The 10,036-nt window shown below is 52.5% G+C and overlaps 1 protein-coding gene across 8 annotated transcripts in view; it reads left to right on the top strand.

Moving 5' to 3' along the window:
- Positions 1-5,110, top strand: part of CD6 (CD6 molecule) — a 45,674-nt gene extending 40,564 nt beyond the window's left edge. For 2 of the 8 annotated variants that reach the window (XM_070365128.1, XM_070365135.1), the window contains 5 exons: positions 876-998; positions 2,575-2,646; positions 2,870-3,136; positions 3,420-3,539; positions 4,039-5,110. In XM_070365128.1, the coding sequence (XP_070221229.1) occupies positions 876-998; positions 2,575-2,646; positions 2,870-3,136; positions 3,420-3,539; positions 4,039-4,103 (647 nt within the window). In that variant the 3' untranslated portion in view covers positions 4,104-5,110. The remainder of the gene's footprint in view (positions 1-875; positions 999-2,574; positions 2,647-2,869; positions 3,137-3,419; positions 3,540-4,038) is intronic. The other 6 variants (XM_070365130.1, XM_070365129.1, XM_070365131.1 and 3 more) reach the window with 6 other exon arrangements.
- The last annotated feature ends 4,926 nt before the right edge of the window (positions 5,111-10,036 follow it).

Consider the following 10,036-nt stretch of genomic DNA (forward strand, 5'->3'; position numbering starts at 1 on the left):
CTGCAGAGCCCCATCAAAGTTTTCCTGGAACATAAATGTATTTCATATTTTCCAAATAAAAAAAGGAATCAGTCATCCATCTTTAATGATATACTGATGTATATCTCTTCAAAGTCTTGTGAAGGCGTTCGAGTTTAATCCCATGGTGTTATGAAAGTATTAAATCACCTTTATTTGAAAGAGTTCGATGACACAAAACCAATACAAAACTCAGAGAAATATTATAAAGATTCTTTGCACACAGGATCCTTATATTTGAGAAGAGAATATGAACACAGAACCTAGCACAAGGGTAAGCTCAGAGCGGCCACTCACTGAATATCATGGTGTAGAGATTAAGAGCCCACACTGCCTCTTCTCTGGGCTATGTGAGACTCTCTCTGTGCCTCAGTTTCCCCAGCTGTAAAATGGGGACCCTAACGTAGCTGCCTCACAGAGTTATTATGAGCACTAAATGAGATAATATTGGGTTGACCAAAAAGTTCATTAGGGTTTTTTCCCATAAGATCTCCTGCATTGGCAGGCAAATTCTTTACCACTGAGCCACCTGGGAAGCCCTCTGTAAGATCTTATGGAAGAACCTGGATGAACTTTTTGGACATCCCAATATTTGTAAATGTTGGAATAGTGCCTGGCCTGTAGTGACTACTATGTGTTTGTTAAATTAAAAAAAAAAATTGTTATTTAGTTTCCTGTGTTTGAAATGGATGGGGGGAGCTTAGACAACCCAGGCCTGACAGTCTTGCACAAGGTGGGCTGCCTGGCATGCTCCCCGCCCCTCCGTCTCTGGTCCTCACCATCCATGCTGCCTGCCGCCTCTCTCTGCTCCTTTCTGTGCTCTGCCTTGCTATGCCTCAACTCTGTTCTCTCCCCAGTTCCCAAGCTGCCCATCCAGGTCCAGGCCCCGCCCCCCGAAGACTCGAATTCCAGCTCGGACTCAGACTATGAGCACTATGACTTCAGAACCCAGCCTCCTGTGGCCCTGACCACCTTCTACAGTGAGTGCCTGGGCCCGACTTCCGAGGGCCCACCTTCCGGCTCCAGGGAGAGGGCCCAGCTGGCTGGGGAACTGCAGTAGGTTTCCCCTCAGTGACTCCTGCTTGTCGAGGGTGGCACCTCCATTGTTGTGACCACTGGACTGACTCTCAGTGGTCCTGCACTGATGTTTTCCAAGTGTGTTGTGACCCTGGAGACATCTCAAGGCATTTCCCCTTGGATTACCTTTTCTCTGGTGTTTGTGACCATGCAGGGTCTCAAAATCAGTCCGTCGACATTCACCTAAATGTGGCTGCATCTCTGTACAAGATGAGGGACTCCGGTTCAGATGGCTTCTCGCACGCTCACACCCCTTCTGTGTCCCATTCTGCTCCTTCAATCTCACCTCCTCTCCCACCTCCACCATGAGCCCAGCTCGCACCCCTTAGCTGGCTTCTCCAGCTCTGCTCTCTGCCTGCTGGGGATGTAGGAGGAGGAAGAACAGTGCTCAGGCAGAGCCCACGTGATGCAAGGAGGTCGGAGGAAAGCAGAGACTCTCACAGCTATTGTGAATCCCTTGGGAGCTCATCAAAATTTCCTGAGCCCCACCTGTGACCTACTTTATAAGCTAGGATGAGAGTTTGTTTGTGTGGGACACAGCCTCCAAATGACATCATCCGGATAAGCTGGAGGGGCCCAGGCTCCTTTCCTGCTGCTCTGCAGTCCCTAAGACGTTGCCCTGTCCTCATGGTCCAGAATGGCTCACTGCCATGTCTGCATTCTAGACTGAGGCAATGGGGAGGCAAGGCATGCCCCACCTGTAAAGCAGCATGCCAGGGACACCCACACGGCTCCCACTCACTTTCTACCTGCCAGAACTTAAACCCAGCAGCTACAAGAGAGGCAGGGAGACAAAGCTCTTGCCCTGGGCAGCTGAGTGTCCAGATGAAGGCCAGAGATCTCTTACTGCGTGGTGGGCAGGATGGACACCGGGGACAGGAGCCATCTTTGCCTCCCCCTGGACCCCCAGCTGAACCAGGGCCTCGGGAGGGGCAATGTGGATGATTCCAGTCTGAGGGGCCATGGACCAACCTTGGGGAGCCACAGAGGAGTGTCCTTAGAATCTGAGACTCTGAGCCCAGTCGTGTAAGATCAAAGATTGCAAGTCCAAAATGCTATTAATATGACACCGAGACTAAAAGTCAGTAGTAACACGTTTGAAAGAGCTGACTCCCAGATTCATGACACTGAAGTCCTTAAGATGCTGTGAATCTGCATCTCTCTGATTCTGAAATGGAGGTACCATAGCCCAGGATGCAGATTCCAGACCCTCGGCTTCCGCTCTGGGAAAGCTCCACTTTCTGGCCAGAAGCAGCCTGTCCCCGGGCTGGTTTAAGATTGAGGTTCAAGGTCTGCCTGGATTAGGATGTGAGCCTGGGATCAGATGAAAGAGACTAAGCCCCTCCATACGTCAGGGTGGTCCTCCTGCCCTGTTCAGCCTCCCGAATCCCACAGAACACTAGCCTCTGCTCTGGGCTCCTCTGGTCAAGGAGGTGGAGGCTTCCCCACCTCCTTCCTCACCGCCACCTCTGCTTGTAGATTCCCAGCGGCACCGCTTCACAGAGGAGGAGGCCCAGCAGAACAGGTTCCAGATGCCCCCACTGGAGGAAGGTGAGTCAGCCTGGGGAGGCATGTGGAGGGAGGGAGGTGACTAGGATTCCAGCACTGCCTCCGGACCTAGCAGCTCACTCACTTCGAGAAGCATCGGTGCAATCTCCCTCAACAGGTCCTTCCTGACTTTAACCAATTCCCATTGGCAGTAAGTTCTTTCTCAGGTCTAACTTAAAGCCCTCTTACTGCACTGCATCTTCTTGATCACCATTCTCTTTTTCAGGCCCAGGACTGGAAGAGGTGCATGCCTCCGAGGTCCCACCTGCCAACCTTGAACACTGCATTGCAGACCCTCCCTCCCTGGACCCTCCTCCTCCACATCCTCCAAGGAGCAAAAGCAGCTCCAGCACATCTTCGGGGGAGATGTACTGTAATAGCCCCAGCAGCAAGCGACCTCTGTGGAGCTCTCAAGTGTTTTCATCAGAGAGGAACCCCCTCCTGGAGCAGCCCCCCAACTTGGAGCTGGCTGGCTCCCAGGCAACTATTCCAGGTAAGGTAGGCCCAGGACTGTGTACCTCCTCCAGCCTCCTATTCTATGTGTGACCCGACTGGAGGACGTGTAAAGCTGGAAGCCCTGAGCCAGGCTGAGTTCAGGATTCTAGTCCCTGCTCAGCAGCCACTTGCTTTGTGACCGTGGACAAGTTTCTCGCCCTCTCTGGGCCTTTGTTTCCTCAGTTGTCAAGCTGAGGACTTTACCGAGTCTTGAGGGCCTTCTAGCTCTGGCACTTTGTGAACTAGCCTGGCAGAGGGTGACTGGCTCTGGGGTTTTCCAGCAGGGCCCTCAGCTGATGACAGCTCCAGCACCTCCTCTGGCGAGTGGTACCAGAACTACCAGCGGCCGCCCCAGCCCCTTTCTGCTGAGCAGTTTGGATGTCCAGGTGCCAGTGGCGGGGGTGAGGAAGGATCCTGGGAGGGGACACGGAGAGGGACTGGAGGGTGGATTAATGGAGGACCTCTGGATACATCAGCTCAAGGGGAAAAGAAGAAAAGTAGTAAGGTTTTTTTTTTGTTTTGTTTTTAACAAAAAAGAATTTGAGGAGGTAGAGAAAATGAATGAAGGTGGGATGGAGAGAGATTCAAAGAGAATACCTTAATAGGAAGTGAGCTCCCCATTAGTGGAAGCATTCAAGCAGAAGCAGCCAGATGGCCCCATGGGGGAGATGGTGGTCACAGAGCGGCTCCCAGCACTTAGGGACCACAACCCTGCTCTACAAGACTCTGCTTTCAGGACTGACATTCTATCGAGGGCAGTAATCATGAACAAGATGATAAGATGGTCTCATATAGCATCATGGGGGAGAACGAGGTGGGTCCAGATCCGCTCAGCTCTGTCCCTGCTCAGCAGGGGCAATGACTGGGCCTCTCGCTGACCTGAGCCTCCCTTTCACACAGGGTCCCATGCTCCCCAGCCTGACTCCTCCTCTGATGAAGAATATGATGATATCGGAGCAGCCTAGCCCGGGTTCAGCTCTGTGTGCTCCCTCTCTCCAGACTCCTGCTCTGCATACTCCCTCTGCTCCATGCCCCACCCCCCATCCTCCCCGATCATCCCCAAGGGGCTGATAGTCCTCCCCTGGAGACAGGAAAGGAAAGTCCACACCTCTTACAGCTTAGCCTCCATCCATCAACAGAACCTACTAGCACAGCCCTCCTCCAGCCCAAACAGCAGCCCCAGGGCACCACAGGCACTACCCCTGAGAGGTAGTGAGCTCTCTGCCTTGGGGGTGAGCAACAGCAGAGTCTGGGCCAGTTCTTGGCAGAGCATGTGGAGGGGCTAGGCTGGATGATTCCTGGGGCCCCTTCCAGTTCTCGTGTGTCTGGGGCTTTGGTTGCCTGAGTGTCTGACAACTCAGGGTTCAAAGGTACTGCTGGAGGCAGGGGAGCCTCACATGCAGGAGCTGTTGGGCTGGTGTTGCTCTGACAGGTGGGTGCTGGGGCTTGGAGAGGGGGGCATCAGCTGACCCAGGCTAAGCTCAGGTTGGTGCCTGCATCTAGCAAGGAGTCCAGCCGTCCTGGGCACAGCCAACTGACAGCAATCAGGACGACTGCCCCTCCCCAACCACCAGGGCTGGGGCTAGAGGCCAGCCCTGCCTCTAGAGATGCTTGGAGCCCACCAGGGACACAGCTCTGTTCTGCAGTGACCATCCCTGGACAGCAGATTCTTATTCTGAGCCTCCTACAGTTTACAAAGATGGTCCTGTCCAGGCCTCACCTCTATCCCCAGAGGCCCAGAGTGGGGCCCAGCCCCCGTGGGGGCAGAAGCATAGAGACGTCTTCCAGGAGGGGCCCGGAGGCTGCACTAGGCCCTGGGTCCCCACCTGTCTGCTTGGATTGATGGGAGCGTCCCCGATGAACGTTGTCATCAATGTCACTCCTGGAGCTGTAAATGCATCCAGGCAGCCTCCAGGGAGAGGCTTGAGGGCTCAGAGCCAGCTTCTGGTGTCCTGTTCTGAGTATCCCAAGATTAAACTCATTGCTGAATGAGACTGGGGCGTGCAGTGACAAGTCCTTGAACTCACAGAACTCAGGCTGTGTGTGTATGTGTGTACGTGTATGTGTGTGTGTGTGTGTGTGTGTGTGTGTGTTGGGTGGGGACAGCTCTGTCCATTGAGGTGGAAATGTCAGGGCAAATTGGAAATGTACTGTGGCCCGGCACCGTGAAAAGTGCTAGGGGTACAGCAGACACAGGGCCTGCTCTCCTGGAGGAGATGGACAGACGCCTGCGAGTTCATATCACCTGCCTCCCTGATCTGCCAACCAGCCCTGGATCAGTGGGGCCAGGGGGACACTGTTCCCCAGTGGGACAAATTTTGATCTGGCTTCCAAAAGCTTCTGAGGCAGGGGAGGACGAGTAGATTTTACCTCAGACCTGCCTGGAAAAGGCATGGATCCCAGGCTGCTCAGAGGCTGAGGTGTTAGCCCAGCTGCACCAGTGAATGCCCAGCTCTGCCTTCGGGGAGATGGCTGGGGTCAGATTTTCTCTGAGTGCTCCCAGAGCCGGGGGACGGAGCAGAAGGCCACTCAGTGGCTCCTGCACTGAGGGGCTGGGCAGGCCTGTTTTCTGTTCACCTGTCCCAGAGGTGCAGAGAAAGCTGGCACTCTCCAGGGCAACCGTCACAGGATGTGGTTGCTGCTGTGAAGGGGCCCCCTCTTCAGGCCCTCTGAACCCTTCTGGGGCGGTGGGGGATTCCTAGGGGAGGAGCCAGTGCTGGGGTGGGCAGGGTCAGACTCCCAGGTCGGTTTGTAGAAAGTTTTTTTGGCAGACAGCTAAGGTTCAAATCCTAGCTCCACACTGCCCTGGCTGTGTGGCCTCTGGCAAGTCACTCAACATCTCTGAGCCTTTGCTATAAAGTTCGTCCACATCCACGGCAGCAGAAGGCACCACATAGGTGGTGGCAAGGTTAGAAGCTTGGCAATAGATGTTCCCTATTGGCAATAGATGAATCGAATGGGTAGATTCGCCAGTAGAGGCAAGAGATCTCTGTGAAAGAAGGAGGAGGGGATGAGAAGACCCCTCTCGTGGTCTTCATGGGGTCTTAGTGCATTGGTGCTGGAGGAGACTTGTCTCACTCTCATTTCACAGGTGGGGATGTTGAGCCCTCCCAGGGGAAGGGACTTGTCCAGGGTCACTCAGAGAGTTAGTGGCTGACTCACACTTTGGCCCTGACTCCTCCCAGGCATTGTCCCTTGGGGCTCAGACAGGAAGAGGGTGCTACCTCTGAGTTCTCCCTCTTTTCTCACCAGGGCCACCTCCCTATCCTCGGGCCCCTCCTTTCTACACACACACACACACCAGTCTCAGAGAAATTGGGAAACTGTGAGACATGTCTCCCTTGCTCTCTCCCAGCCTTCAGGCAGCCTGGGACCACCAGGGTCACACGTGACAGGGACTTTTTGAGGGCTGGTGTCATGACCCACAAACCCTCCTGCTCCTGGGCTGGGTGAGGGGAGCTCCTCCCAGGGAAGACCCTTCCCCCATCTCTATGCCTCCAGGGCACTCAGACCATTCCTTACAGAGTCAGACCTTGAGCTGGAACTGAAGAGGCTGGGATGAATGACATCCCGCACTGACCAGAAGGAGTGGAAGCCTGGCAGGGAGTCACCATCATAATCAAGTGTGCTACCCTCTATTCCATGGAATTCTCCAGGCAAGGATACTGGAGTGGGTTGCCATTCTCTTCTCCAGTGGATCTTCTTGACCCAGGGATCAAAGTCATGTCTTCTGCATTGGCAGACAGGTTCTTTACCACTGAGCCACCAGGGAAGCCCTACACACTCGTTGGAGACCAGGCTTCCCTGGTAGCTCAGATCATAAAGAATCCATCTGCAATGCAGAAGACTTAGGTTTGATGCCTGGGATGGGAAGATCCCCTGGAGAAGGGAATGGCAACCCACTCCAATATTCTTGCCTGGGAAATCCCATGGACAGAGGAGCCTGGAGGGTTACAGTCCATGGAGTGGCAAGAAGTCGGACACAACGAAGTGACTAACACACTCACACACTTTAGAGACCTTACCCTGTATATACCTCAAGGATCTGGGAGAAGAAATACAAAGATGTTAAGTGGATGAGGATCTGAATTCCAATTTCAGAAACACTGATTTGGAGGAGGGGCTATATCTGAAATGGAGGCGTTCCAGCAATTTTCCAGCTCTGCGAGCACAGGGAGAGAATGAGGCACAGGGAACGCATGGGGCCCAGGAGAGCCCCTGTCCCTGCTGGAGGGTGGCCATCCTGGAAGGCTTTCTGGGGAAGTGATGCTGAGCTGGGTCATAAAAGATGGGTAGGAGTTAGCCATGGGAGTGGAGACGGATGAGCATTCCAAGTTGACGGCATCGCATAAGCAAAGACAGAGCAAGAAACTGGGTGTCTTTCAAGGTAGAGGCTGGCCCAGCCTGTGAAGAGAAGAGGCTGAAGACCACCAGTTTTCACATCAACTCTCTTTCATAGATGAGAAAACTGAGGCCCAGAGAGGTTAAGTAAAATGTCCAAGTCATACAGCCAAAAAGTGGCAGAGCTAGGATTTCAGTACATGCCATCTGACTTCAGAGTCTGAGCATTAACCATGGCACTTCCGGCAGAAACCTGTCCCTGTACCCGCCTGGAGCCACACTGCTGGTTACAGAGCACCAGCTGAGCTCTGAGATCTGGAGACACCAGCCCGTCTGTCCACCAGCAGCAGAGGTACCTGCTGGGTGCTTGGATGCTAAACTCAGGGATGGGATAACTCACAGTCTGGGCACCATAGGCAACAGACTCTATGCTGGCCTTGGGGCACAGAGAGGAATGAAACCTAGGCCTTCCCTGAGGGAGACAGACAAAGGGATCATTAACTGCAGTATATCCCATGGGTGTGGTGGCGGTGACGATGATGGTGATAAAGATGACAGTGAGTGGCACTTACTATGTGCCAAGCATGTATTATTTCTTATAATCCTCATAAGAGTTCTCTGAGAAGTTAGTATCCTTTCTAATTTATAAATAAAGAAACTGGGGCCCAGACCAGAGAGGTTAAGTGATTAGCCAGAGGTCACATAGCTTGGCAGGTAGTACAACTTTTCTACCTGACTCCAAAGCCCCGAGGTGAAACCACCACCCTGCACAGTGGGGGCGCATCATGGGCACACTTAAAACCACAGGAACTTAAATGTCTCTACTCAGCAGCAAAAGAGAAAGAAAAAGAATAAGGAACCCAGAACATCCCTCAGTGAACAAGCACCCAGGAGGCAGGAGAGATGTGGCAGCCAGGACTCTGTTCTCTCAGACCCTGAAATCATTCCCTGAGTGTGGCATCTTGCCACACTGGATGGGATCTCGGTTGCTAATGATTCACATTTTTCACACGTGATGGGCCTGAAATGAAAGCCCGAAGCTTCTCTGTTGATCCAACCTGCCTCCGTCTAGGCTGGAGGCAGCAATGGAGAACTGAAATGCAGGAACCTTCCTGTGGGAGCTTGTATTTTCTTTCCCCTTGTTTCTTTCTTCCCTTCTTCCTTCCTTCCTTTCACTTTTCCTTCCTTCTTTTAAATAGTAAATATATTCACATGGTTAAAAATTCCAAACAACATAAAATGCATATCATTAAAATCTTGTTACCCACCTTCTACCCTCTCCCCGACCCAGGCCCCAAGTAAAGGCTATTATTTCTCTGGTTCAAACACCAGCAAATAGGAATACCTCTTAATTCCCCCACTGCCCCACAACCTTATAAAAAAAAAGGGCATTCTATACACACTTCTAAGCACTTTGCTTCTTTAACTTTTCAAGGGATTTTTCAAAAGTAACATTGACCATAATCAAGTTGTGACCCACGTGCTACCCAGGCATACAACCTCTGCCTCATTCAGGATTCCAGCACTTTGCTACCAAGGGCCATGTGAACAGAGGGAAAGAAGCCACCAGAACAACCAAAGTTTGTTGGGGGTAGCATGACAAAAAGGGAACAAATGAATAGGCTATTAAAGGATGTATAGGAGTTTGCTGGACAGAGAAGAGAATGACAATGTGTGGTGAATGCTGGCTGAAGCCCGGAGGGCAGGGAATGCGTAAGTGGGAAAGGCCACTGCAGAGCATCTCAGAGGGTCTGTGACACTTGCCCAGGAGTTTGGTCATTGTTCTAAAGGCACTGGGGGATCCTGAGTAGTTTCTAAGGCAGGAAACTGATCTAATGAGATGGATGCTCTAGAAAGATGACTGCTGCAATGTGCAGGTGGGTTTGAGAGGTAGCCATGGAGCTCTGGTGTCTGGGACTCAGGGATGGGGAAGGATTCTATGATTTGGACAAGGATTCTACGATTTGGAGAGTGGTCACAAACACACGTGAGGTGATTTCTCAGCACAGCAGCCTCCAGCCATGATGGACTAGAACAGTGACATTAATAAGAGCTTCCATCCCTGAGTACTTACTCTGAGTCAGGCACCATTCAGAGTGTATTACAGGTACTGAGTCATTCGTGCTCACAGCAGCTCTGTGGGGTATTAGTGTCATCCCCATCTTAGGCTGAGAAAACTGAGGCTCAGGATGCTTCTGAGTTTTCCCCACAGCTGCCAGCTCATCATGGTGTGGCCAGGCTCCACGTGGCCTCCTGAAGTGGTCAGGTCCACACTTTTGTGGCTCATTTCTGTGCTTACATATCAGAATGCCTAGGTGAGCATCTTATCATTCTTCCCCAAGGTTCATTTATGTCCTCCTGATCTGGGTCAGCCCAGGGATGAAGCCAGAAGGGCCCTTGGGCTGGTTTATCCAACAGGCTCTGCAGCTTTTGCCTGCTCTCTGGGCCACATCAACGTGGTTTCAAGGCTCTGAGACCACTCTCAGGACCGCAAGCTCAGGCTTCCCAGCCCTGGCCAGGGCATTACCTGCTGGTTCCTAACCTTTTCCACTGCAAA

The sequence above is a fragment of the Bos mutus genome, chromosome 29 (genome assembly GCF_027580195.1).
Source record: "Bos mutus isolate GX-2022 chromosome 29, NWIPB_WYAK_1.1, whole genome shotgun sequence".
In the NCBI taxonomy this organism is placed as follows: Eukaryota; Metazoa; Chordata; class Mammalia; order Artiodactyla; family Bovidae; genus Bos; species Bos mutus.